The 13,034-nt window shown below is 33.6% G+C and overlaps 1 protein-coding gene and 1 pseudogene across 1 annotated transcript in view; both read left to right on the forward strand.

Annotated features, from left to right (window-relative positions):
• Positions 1-2,943: 2,943 nt before the first annotated feature.
• Positions 2,944-13,034, forward strand: part of LOC128249369 (uncharacterized) — a 19,254-nt gene continuing 9,163 nt past the window's right edge. Inside the window, exons 1-3 of the mRNA XM_052972716.2 lie at positions 2,944-3,101; positions 9,003-9,143; positions 12,548-12,628. Of these exons, the coding sequence (XP_052828676.1) occupies positions 3,057-3,101; positions 9,003-9,143; positions 12,548-12,628 (267 nt within the window). The 5' untranslated portion in view covers positions 2,944-3,056. The remainder of the gene's footprint in view (positions 3,102-9,002; positions 9,144-12,547; positions 12,629-13,034) is intronic.
• On the forward strand, positions 7,051-7,779 carry LOC149132634 (histone-lysine N-methyltransferase SETMAR-like; annotated as a pseudogene).

The following is a 13,034-nucleotide window of genomic DNA, read 5'->3' on the forward strand; positions in this document are numbered from 1 at the left end:
TTGATTCTATTTTGATCAATAGAAATATTAACACTACATGTCTATCCTTACACTTATCTATCTATCTATCTATCTATCTATCTATCTATCTATCTATCTATCAGTCTGTCTGTTTGTCTGTCTGTCTATTTATGCATACATTCATACATATGTGTGTGTATGTGTGGAGGATGTTGTGAAGGTATGCACTCTCTCTCTCTCTCTCTCTCTCTCCTGAGTTATCTAAATGAATTATACATTGAGTCTTTTATTGCCAGTGGTGTCCTTGTTTGGTTGCAGTTATTGGATTGCAACCAAACAGGCGCACCACTAACAAGGATTTTTGTCTATTTTCGTGACTCCAGTAATCATTTCAGCCTGGTACTTATTTTATTGATTTCCTTTTATCAATAGATCACAAACCAAATTCACAAACAGGAACACAACCTGACAACACAAACCCCTCGCATATAAAGTATATATATATATATATATATATATATATATATATATATATATATATATATATATATATATATATATATGTAAAATGTGTTTGTGATATAATATATCATATATATATGTGTGTGTGTACCCATATATTTATAAATATATATATCTATCTATATATATAAATACATATATGCGTATGTATATGTACTATATAGTACGTAATGTATATATATATATATATATATATATATATATATATATATATATATATATATATGGGAGAATTTACAAAAAAAACAACAACAGACGAGGACAGGTGGTGTAAACAACAAAAGGATGTATTATATATATATATATATATATATATACTCAACTCAATTAGAGGTTGTAATAACATCATGAAGGGATGGTTTCATCCAAGGAAATGCTGGTTCAATACCTAGTATTTTGGAGGAATTAATTTCCTTAAAATAATTGGTATATATATATATATATATATATATATATATATAAACATATAGTTTATATTCATATAAAAGAAGAAAAAGAAAATGAAGATTTGGTAGTTAATTATTTATTATTATCAGCAGATTAATCATCATCCCTTACAACTGTTTCAATTAATACTCGGTAAATATTAAGTAAATATTAAATTTATATGACCTGAGCATAATACTTTCAGAGGGAAAAAATATGTCCTTGGATGTTTTATATGTGCTTATGGATTCATTATAGCTGACTGAATGATATTGTTTATGATTTATATTGTTATATACTTTTACAAACAAGGTTGTATTATTTTTGTTATTTATTTTTTCTTTGTTCTTTGACAAGAAACCTAACCCCTCGCCTGAATATATAACAATACAAATTATAAACAATATCATTCAGTCTGCTATAATGAACATACAAACACATACAAAACATCCAAGAATATATTTTTTCCCCTCTGAAGATATTTTACTCAGATCATATCAACTTAATACTTACTTAATATTTACAGAGTATTAATTGAAACAGCTGTAAGGGATGATGATTAACCTGCTGTTAATAATAAACAATTTTTAACTTCCCAGTGTCCATTTTCTTTTTCTTCTTATATATATATATATATATATATATATATATATATATATATATATATAGTTAAATAGATAGATAGATAGATATGAACATTAAATGATGAATATGATGATGATGATGACGATGACGATGACGATGACGATGACGATGACGATGACGATGACGACGACGATGACGATGACAACAACAATGACAATGATGGTAACAATGGTGATGACAATAGTGGTTGTGATGATGGTGGTGGTGATGATATGAATATATGTTTATCAAATATCATACAATGAACATTCTTGATTTATTAGATTTATCTCTGCCTCTGGTAGATATGTGATAATTACTAAATGGCAATTAAGATCAACTCCACATGAGAAAGGGAAATAATCCCAAGAATCAAGAATTCTCCAAAGTTAACATGCCACTAAAGTACAAGCTTATTGTCTGGAGATAACAGGACACTCATGAACATGTGTTTCTATCTCACAGTGATGATGACACCATATCTGCTGTTGATAATATTTTCTTTTTACCAACAAGATGCAAGCTTCTTCACCAATGGGATCCAAGCATTGCAACACTGATGGAAGAAGTGTGTAGATCACAAGGGGGAATATGTTAAAAAATAAACCTCATTTAGTCACATTCCATGAGAGTATCTTGATCAGCGTATAAACTTTTCAACTAACCCTTGTATATACAGCAGGTTTCTTTCAGTTTCGTTTAACCAAATCCATTTTGTTTGATCTGGAGCAACAGTGTGATTGAATCAGAACCACTGGATGAGAAGCAAACTTCTTTACTATACAGCCTGTAAAGGTAAAAGTTGAAGAGAACTTTTGGATGTAACTGTAAAATCTAATTCTTAATATGCAGACTTGGTCACAGATCTAGCATGTAAAGACTGGTGCTTCTTGTATGGTTATACATATGTGAATTTCCTAGGAAAAGACATAACTTCTGGCTAGCTATCTCCACCCAGGTTTTATGAAAGTTTTGTTCTCTGTTCTTTAATCTGTATGACACTGCTTTTCTATTATAAAGTCCTTAAGAAAGAAAAATAGACCAATCAAAATAAGAAAAATGATTGGTTCAGTCTTCAAATACAACTCCAAAGCTTCACTAAAATATAAGTTTCTGTCTCAGTCCCAACTAAAAATCTGTTATACTGATGTTTTTTTAGTCCTCAGTTTGGCTCTGATCAAACAGACATTTGATTAAATGCATTCCAGTCATATTTACCCCAGATTATTCATTTGGGACTATATTATCAAATGTGACCCTAATGCAATTTGTCTTTTCTTTCCTGTCAACACAATACCGCCGATGGGATTCGAACCATCGAGCTTTTAGTCAGTGATCAAGTGTCTGATCTAATGAGCCAATGACGAATCCATTCGTTTTGCTTATTGTTTCAACCGAAACTGCTGCTTATTCATGACGTCATTCTTGATTGTCGTCTGCAGCCGCCGACTCTCAATCTTGGCGTTTTATTAACTTTTTATCTTGGTGAATGAACGACTTACTTTACCGTGAATTAACATAATATGAAGAAAAAGTTTAAACTACCCGCTTCTGATGAATTTGACTGGGTATGAATTTTATTGCTTATTGTTTTTATAATTAAAAAAGAAATGTCAAAAAAAAGGGAAAGATTTGCAGAAGAGAGGAAAGAGAAAGAATGAGTTTTAGGGAATCACGGTTTTTTTTTGTTGTTTTTTTTTTTGTATTTATTTCAGTTGTTTTTCAATTGGCTGATTCTATAACATTTCTATTCATTCTCCTTTATTAATTGAAACAGCTGTAAGGGATGATGATTAACCTGCTGTTAATAATAAACAATTTTTAACTTCCCAGTGTCCATTTTCTTTTTCTTCTTATATATATATATATATATATATATATATATATATATATATATATAGTTAAATAGATAGATAGATAGATAGATAGATAGATATGAACATTAAATGACGAATATGATGATGATGATGACGATGACGATGACGATGACGATGACGACGACGATGACGATGACAACAACAATGACAATGATGGTAACAATGGTGATGACAATAGTGGTTGTGATGATGGTGGTGGTGATGATATGAATATATGTTTATCAAATATCATACAATGAACATTCTTGATTTATTAGATTTATCTCTGCCTCTGGTAGATATGTGATAATTACTAAATGGCAATTAAGATCAACTCCACATGAGAAAGGGAAATAATCCCAAGAATCAAGAATTCTCCAAAGTTAACATGCCACTAAAGTACAAGCTTATTGTCTGGAGATAACAGGACACTCATGAACATGTGTTTCTATCTCATCAGCCATCATCAGCACTACAATACAATTGTCCAACCTTATCTCCAGTAGTCAAAGGACTTACATTTATACAAAATGCATAAAATACATTTGTAGCCTAGCTAACTTGTATAATTTGCGATTGACTACTTTGTCTTATTTCTATTAGCTCAATTTTGTTTACATTAAGCAAAAGGTTTGATTTAATGGAGTCAATTGGCAGCTCTATTTCTTACTGTTTATTCCATTACTGTGAGCAGTGTTTTTTTCCTATTCAGGCCCATATACTCTGGAGTCATTCCTCCTAATCTGCTCCTCCTTCACATTCAATTTCATCCCCTTTCTAACTATTAGAAGTCTATGAAGTTTATGACAGTAAAACTCCCTACTCAGTGGTGAAGCTAGAATTTATACTGTCCAGAGCAGTCCTCGAGTTTGACCCCTTCTCTCACAAAAAGGCTACATGGGATGGACTACCATCGTTCAGCTAAGTAAGTGTCCCTACTTCAAAACAAAAATTGATCCTGAAAATTGTCTTACACAATATAGGGTTTTTAATGTGCCCTACTATGGACTATTTATCTATTGGATTGCATATCAACTACATTCTTAACTGAAGGCCATTCTGCTTAATCAAATTTGTATTACCAACAGCACTCAACATCTTTAAATTACTAATATGCACTCCATGTCTTTTGTTTCTTCTATGATTACAACAAAAGCCCTTACAATCAAATCACTTCATTGCAGTTGCTTCTTTATGTCTTTTGGAACCCATTTTATCATCTAAAAATAAACATGGGCCTGGGAACAGATGGTGAAGGCACACCTCCTAAAATTTTTTGTGAGCACAAAATCAAAATTTGCACGCCTACTTACTCTTCTCAGGTTTAGAAAACAGTGCATTAAAAGTGATCTGTAAAAAGGAGCATGAAGGATAGGTTTCTAGTCAAAGAACAAAGAACAAAATTAAATAACAAAAACAATAAAACCTTAAGAATTTTGTTTCTCAATTGCGTAGTTTGAAGTTCAATCCCACTGAACAGCACCTTGGTCAATTTTCTTTCAAAGACTTGTGAATGACATCTGGTAGACAGAAACTATGTAGAAGCTCGTTGATAGGACTATTTGTGTTCTTGAGTGGTTGGCTTAATCCATTGCCCAATTTAACACCATCATCTGGCCATTGGGTATCTTTAGTAGAATACACTCTATTGTAAGCATTTAGGCCAGGCCTCCAGTTTGAGGATAACTTCTCAGCAGTCTTGCAGGCACTCATCTTGGTTCAAGATATACATTATTCCACATATTTCTCTCCTTCTTTTTACTTTTACCTCTCAACACCAGGCACAGAGCCACCTCCCTCAATACTGCACTCCCACTCTGTGAGGGGATCTTGTCTTGCATGTAACATGTTGACTCCACTAGTTGCTGGTGCCATAAAAAACTCACTCATACATACTAATCAAACCCTGTCAAACCATCCAACTCATCCCAGCATGGAACTTGGCAGTTAAATGATGATGTCTCCTTCCATTTTTTTAAGATGTCAGAGGGGGAGGAAAATTTCACCGCCATTTTCTAGCAGGTTGAGCAATCATTTAGAAGCTCCTTCTTCACTGGTTAATCTTTTATTTAGTTTATTTGTTTGACTATATATAATGTCTACTTTTTCAGGTTTACACAGCATGTGGTATTTTCAGTAGAAGAAAATTGTTTTCAACTTTTGAATTTTAAATTAGTTAATCATATAAACCTACCCTGCTAAAGGTATCTTCATTAACATAAACATCGTCATCATCATCGTCATCATCATCATCATCCTCATTGTCATTGTCATCATCACTGTCATCATCATCATTGATGCAGCAGTAACAACAACAACAACAACAACACTACCACAAGTATTTCTATCATTACTCTTCTCATTACTTTAAGCTCATTTTTCAATGTGGATATAGGCTTTCAGTGTCTCTAAAACAGCATATCATATATAAACCATTTGTCCTTGTCAATAATAGTATAAACAAGCATAAATATTCCTATTTTCTTATCAAGAAAATAAGAATATATGCAAGTATAAACTTGATTGTTGTAATTGTAGTCAAGTGTAAGAAAATACAGTTTATATTCTTATCAGGAACAAGATTTATTATCAGTCACATTTACTATCCTGAATTGTGGTATAGAATACCACATTTGCTTTCTGTATTAATTAGGGCTTACTGAACAGATTGGTATTTAGAGCTGTTCTCAGAAATGGCCAAAACCCGCTTAGGCATGTCAGTACTTGTTATCAACACATAATATCTAATTCTATTCAATATATACCATTGAGCTCAAAAATAAATGATCCATGAATATTTTTTTACAACTTTTCCTTCTCCTCCTCCTTTCAAGTTTTGTTTGTTTTTGTTTTGTGGGGGTTTGTTTTGCTATTTTTTCTTAATGGTTTGGTCTAGAGAAAGAAGCTACATTCATAGCCGTCACAGACCCTCTGTCACTGGTGAAATCATTGTATTTAATGTCTCTCTTAAACAGCTGCAGAAAAAACATAAGCTGGGTGATAATTCTCAAGGATTGACATTCTGGAGAGGAGAGATTAGACGAAGTTGTTAGCAGTGCTTGAAGTGAGAACACAACACGGGTGATGAGAAAAGAAGAGATAAATGAGTTGAAAAGCCTTAGTGACAATGGCTTGCAACTCAACAGTATTAAAAAGAGGCCAGTGTAATAGTAATGGAAAAGATGAGAGGACAGCACCACTGGGCCAAAGGTTGGAATGTGTTGGTGAATGACTTCATTACCAGTCAGTTGGGTGGCCTTTTTTGGATGCAGCTGGGAAATGTGCATTGCTAAAATATGGTAGGGTCCATTCATTTTGAGGGTAATTTCATTCTGTAATGTTAAACAATGACTATTTTTGTACAAGTAAATGGCATAATAATAAAAACAGTATGATATAAAGACGATACCTGTTTGGTGAAAAAGTGACAGTAGATGTGACCAAAGGGAGGGCAAAGAACACACACACACACACACACACATGAGGGTGGGCTGAAAAGCTCATAGACTGACTATGAAGGAGTGATGCTAGAGCTGCAAAATCTTGCATGCATTAATTTCAACTCTTCTTATTAATAACTGCATTGTTTCTGTTCAGGTAAACTAACATCTGACTGTTCAAAGAGGACTTAAAAAATAACTCATAATGAATTCTCTTGAAAATGGAATAAATGTGGCCTTGTGGCGTAATTAAGTACCTGCAGAAAAAGGATTTATTCCCCAAGGACATTCATGCCGATATGGTTGCTACATTAGGGAATGACACTCCAGTTTTATCAACAATGCAAAAGAAGGCAGCTGAATTTTGGAGGGGAAGAGAAATTCTTGAAGATGATCCAAGGTCTGGATGTCCCACAACCACCACCACCGAGGAAAATATTGATCATGTTCACCACATGGTGATGGATGACAGGCAATTGACTGTAAATCAAGTAGCCAATGCTATTAGCATATCCCATGAGAGAGTTTAGCATGCTATGCACAATGAACTTAACATGGCAAAGGTTTCTGCTTGGTGGGTGCCATGTCTCTTAACACTTGATCAAAAGTGCACCAAGTGGATGACATCACAGGAAAATCTGACATTGTTTGAGGCAGATCCAGCTGGTTTCCTTGAATGTTTCTTAATCCAGGATGAGTATTGGGTTCATCACTTTAAGACAGAAACAAAGAGATAATCCATGCAATGAAAGCACCCCTCCTCACTTGCTCCAAAGAAGGCTAAGGTTGTTTCATCTGCAGGGAAGATGATGACCTCAGTTTTTGAGAATGCAAAAGGCATTGCGTTTATTGATTGTCTTCAAAAGGCCACATCATCAATGGAGAGTACTATGCCAACTTTCTGAAGCAGTTACAAATGGCTATCAACACCAAACATCCAGGAAACCTGACAAAAGGGGTTTGAATTCATCAGGACAATGCTCCAGCACACAAGTCTTTGGTTTCAATGGTTGCTGTGCATGGCTGTGGTTTTGAGCAGGTTGATCAATCTCGCTATTCTCCTGATTTGGTCCCATCTAACTATTATCTGTTCTCCAGTATGAAAATATACTTGGCTAGAAACCAGTACCACAGTGATGATGACACCATATCTGCTGTTGATAATATTTTCTTTTTACCAACAAGATGCAAGCTTCTTCACCAATGGGATCCAAGCATTGCAACACTGATGGAAGAAGTGTGTAGATCACAAGGGGGAATATGTTAAAAAATAAACCTCATTTAGTCACATTCCATGAGAGTATCTTGATCAGCGTATAAACTTTTCAACTAACCCTTGTATATACAGCAGGTTTCTTTCAGTTTCGTTTAACCAAATCCATTTTGTTTGATCTGGGGCAACAGTGTGATTGAATCAGAACCACTGGATGAGAAGCAAACTTCTTTACTATACAGCCTGTAAAGGTAAAAGTTGAAGAGAACTTTTGGATGTAACTGTAAAATCTAATTCTTAATATGCAGACTTGGTCACAGATCTAGCACGTAAAGACTGGTGCTTCTTGTATGGTTATACATATGTGAATTTCATAGGAAAAGACATAACTTCTGGCTAGCTATCTCCACCCAGGTTTTATGAAAGTTTTGTTCTCTGTTCTTTAATCTGTATGACACTGCTTTTCTATTATAAAGTCCTTAAGAAAGAAAAATAGACCAATCAAAATAAGAAAAATGATTGGTTCAGTCTTCAAATACAACTCCAAAGCTTCACTAAAATATAAGTTTCTGTCTCAGTCCCAACTAAAAATCTGTTATACTGATGTTTTTTTAGTCCTCAGTTTGGCTCTGATCAAACAGACATTTTATTAAATGCATTCCAGTCATATTTACCCCAGATTATTCATTTGGGACTATATTATCAAATGCATCCTTGATTTTTCATAATGGTAGTGTGTAAAATTGGGGGAAAAATTTGGCTGCCATTTCTAGCATGTAGAGCAACCATATAGATGTTTCGTTCTTGGTACATGTAATTACATTGTTGTTAAGCTCCATGTGGTATAATTATAGGTATATTGAAGGGTGGACCACCATAATTGTATGATAGGTGTATTAAAGCATGGTATAAAGTTTATTAGTTGTGCAATTTATTAGACTAATATATTTATCTTTGTAGTATGACCTCCAAGGAAAAGGTGTTACCTGCCACAACTGTTTAAAAGACACTACCACAAAACTGATGCTAGAAGAACCATTCCTGAAAATATCAAAAGTGAGAGCACATGATCAACCCCTACCATTTCAGCAGAAAGCAGCGGTAATGACTAGTTTTTGTTTTGTATTTTTTTGTAATAAGTGGTAAAGCAGATTGGGATCATGTAGTACCAGATGGATATTATATGGCATCAAATTAGTTGCAAGCGGTACTAGATTATACAGTACCAAGTTAGTGCCATGAACTTCCATGTAGTACCATTTAGTACCATGTAGCACCATATGGTACCATGTAGTACTGTATAATATCAGATTAGTACAATGTAGTACTAAGTTAGTACCACGCAGCATTAGACTAGTATCATGTGTTACTATGTTAATTTTATGTGGCACCAGACTAGTACCATGTGGTGCTATATTACATATTTGTATTTACCATTTAATATTTGCAAAGAAAAGAAAAGGCAGTGAGCTGGCAGAATTGTTTGCTCACTGGGTACAATGCTTAGTGGCATTTTGCCTGTCTTTATGTTCTGAGTTCAAATTCCACCCAAGGTCAACTTTACCTTTCATCTTTTTAGGGTCGATATAATAAGTACCAGTTGAGTACTTGAGTACTCAGGTCAATGCAATCGACTTACCCTCTCCCTTGAAATTGCTAGCCCACACCAAAATTTGAAATCAATATTTTGCATAGATAAGTTGATGTAATTTGTAGACTCAACTTGAGCATATATCTGGTATAATGTAGGTCTGTGGATCAATGACTTTCAATCTTTTCACTGCCAAGGACTCCTTTTATACAGAAATGAATTTTCCAATGGACACCGGGCTTTTTGAAAGGTTTGTCAACTGAATGATCCAATCCTATAGACTAACAACAAACTTGTTTATCCAGTTTCATCTCACAATTGAAAGATCTAATCATGCATTTTACACTGCAGCCTTTTAAAATCTTGAACAAAGTTCATGCTACTTTTGCGAACCTCCTGGGGTTCAGAAATACTTGCTGGGAACTACTGATGAAGATGTGAAAGGAAGAGAAAACATGTGTGATGCGATGTGATGAGATGTGTGTGTATGTGTATGTACATACATACAAAGCGACATAAAAAGTGTTTAAAGGAAGTGCAGAGGAAGAAATACTGCTTAATAGTGGGCCAACAATTAGATGCAGCTTATAATGAAAGACTAGTTTATCAAGCAGATGTTTTGTTGTTGTTTTTTTTTCCCACTAAGTGTAAACAACTGACGAGTTCATCACTTATTCAGATAAAACACGGAATTCAAGGACATTGGCGAGAGTCCATTGATATCGTCCTGCATTTAAATATAGTTGTATTAGGCTTGGTTAAATATTATCATCATGCAGTTTATACCATGTATGTTGGCTATGTTGTCTAATAGAGTAGGAGTTGGATAATGATGTCCAAACGGTTTTGATAGCAGGAGGTTATTTGCATAAAGATTTGGTAAATCAACATAGAATTAACAAGAGTTGTTCGTTTACCTCTCCTAATCTATTGATGCTGATACTATTATTAGTGTGGTTATTATTGATTTCTGTCTCACCCTTCCTTCCATTTTTTCTTTTTTCTTTTTTTTTTTCATTCAACTACACACTTTAACAACAAAAATAAGTGAATTTTTTTTTTATATGAAATGCTATTATTAATGTTGTTGATATCGATTATTGATTTCTTTTCCTTTTTTTATTCATTTAAATGTACTCCTTAATAATAAAAAATATACACAAGAAAACCATTTCTGTTTTGGGATGGGTGTATTTAACTGAATCAACTCTGGTGCATTATTAGCACATATTTTATTGACCCTGAATGGAAAAAAAATAAAGTTTATGCCAGTGAGATTTGAACTCAAGCCATAGAAAAGAGTCCCAAAAGACTAGCATCTACTATTTCTGATAATTCACCATCCTCTTATACTGTTATACTGTTAATACTAATTTCATTATTGCTAATATTATTATTTTTATTTTTGATATTATTCCTGAAGTTATATGTACCTAAATCAGAAACAAGTATTATTACAGGTAAAACATTGATTTTCCAGAAATTTTGGTTCCAAAGCCATTTGGATTATTGGGTTTTTTTTTTGGTGGGGGGGTTCCAAGCTAGGGATGGTTACACTCAAAATTAAACAAATGGATGGGACACAATGGGTAAGTGGGGCAAAATAAATAATTTCAGATTTTTCCTGATTTTCTCCTTACTTGTTGAAACCATTTACACTGCAAGTGTTGCATCATTATTTTGTACTGTTGCATCATCTTTGGAAGTAATTTATTTTTTAAAACTGCATTGGTGCATAAAAGTATCAGGAAAAGGGCCACTCCAGCAGATTATAAAGAAGCTAAAGAGAATATTTTATGTTGAAGTTTTGGATTTGGTCAAGTTTCATTAATTTCATATCGTGTACCATTTTTCCATGATCTGCTTTTATTTGACCAAGATATCATAAATTGTTGTCACATTTCTGATCTTTCTCATGTCTAAAGATGGATATCGAAACTAATAGCATTCCAAATATTGTCACTGTTGTGGTTATGTGAATATTTGATTCTGAGAAAGGAAAAAATGGCAAATGTTTACTTGTTCTTTGAGGAAAGTGTATAACTTACTGGTACCATATTATATGTGTATAAGTCTTTTTTTTTTTTTTAAATCTACTTCTGGGGAATTGAAGAGGCAAATTTACCATATTCTATCTTACTCATTTTGATCCACTGAAATTTGTCTTCTGTATGCTCAAAGAAAACAGATAATTTTCTGAAATAGCACTCTGAATATGTTATAGTGTTTTATAATGCATTTAGAGAAGGCCATTTGCTTAGCTGATATAGTTTTTGTAAGGTAGTGACCATTTGTAAAAAATATACTTTTTCTCAAAGTCAAAGACACAGTAAATATTACACATTGTGCCTCAACTCCTTTTATTAAATTTGCTTAAATAATTACATGAAATACATAAATGATACTAGTTTATTACTACACTGTGCAAGGTACTAGTAAACTAATCTGGTGGCTGCAAGAATTTGAAGTTCTAGCTTGTAAATCATTGCTGATTATAAGAAGCTCCAAATCATCAATGTCTGGAAAGTCGTTGTTTTACCTGAAGTCATAGTATTATAGTTGTTGCTGTTGTTATTATTTGATATGATTTTAATATCTATTTTGCTATCAGGCATCAAGCTGGCAGAATTGTTAGCACACTGGGTGAAATGCTTAGCAACATTTCATCTGTCTTCACATTCTGAGTTCAAATTCCACTGAGGTCGACTTTGCCTTTCATCTTTTGTGGGGGAAGGGTCAATAAAATAAGCACCAGTTGAGTACTGGGATCGATGAAACTGAGTTACCCCCACCTCCTGCTGAAATTGCTGGCCTTGTGTCAAAATTTGATATTGATATTTATTTTGTTATTTTTGTATTTATCTAATAGATTTGTTTGACCAAACTAAGCATGTTTAGTCTTGTCTTTTTCCAGGTTAATTATAAAAATACCCATAAGTTTTCTGAACATGACAACAGAAATATTTTTGATGGAGATTCAGCATTCTTTGATTTTGTAAGTATTCTATGTTGCTATGAAAACCTTTCAAAAGAGAGTTTAGTTGTTTACTTAGTTGATACAGTACCTCTCAATCAATAACTAAATTACTTCCTAATTGTCAGTGTACATGCTCCTGTGATATATTTTACTCTATAATTTCACACACACACACACACACACACACATACATACATACATACATATATATATATATATTCCCTCTCTCTCTCTCTCTGGGAGAGAAGCACAAGCACATACACAGACATATACACACACGGCAGTAACTTCCGCCTACCAAATTCAATCACAAAGCTTCAGTCGGCTCGGGGCTATAGCGGAAGACACTTGCCCAAGGTGCCACGCAGTGGGACTGAACCCGAAACCATATATATATATATAAGAATTTAAGGAATGGAGAAAA

This window comes from Octopus bimaculoides, chromosome 14, assembly GCF_046866305.1.
Source record: "Octopus bimaculoides isolate indiv1 chromosome 14, ASM4686630v1, whole genome shotgun sequence".
In the NCBI taxonomy this organism is placed as follows: domain Eukaryota; kingdom Metazoa; phylum Mollusca; class Cephalopoda; order Octopoda; family Octopodidae; genus Octopus; species Octopus bimaculoides.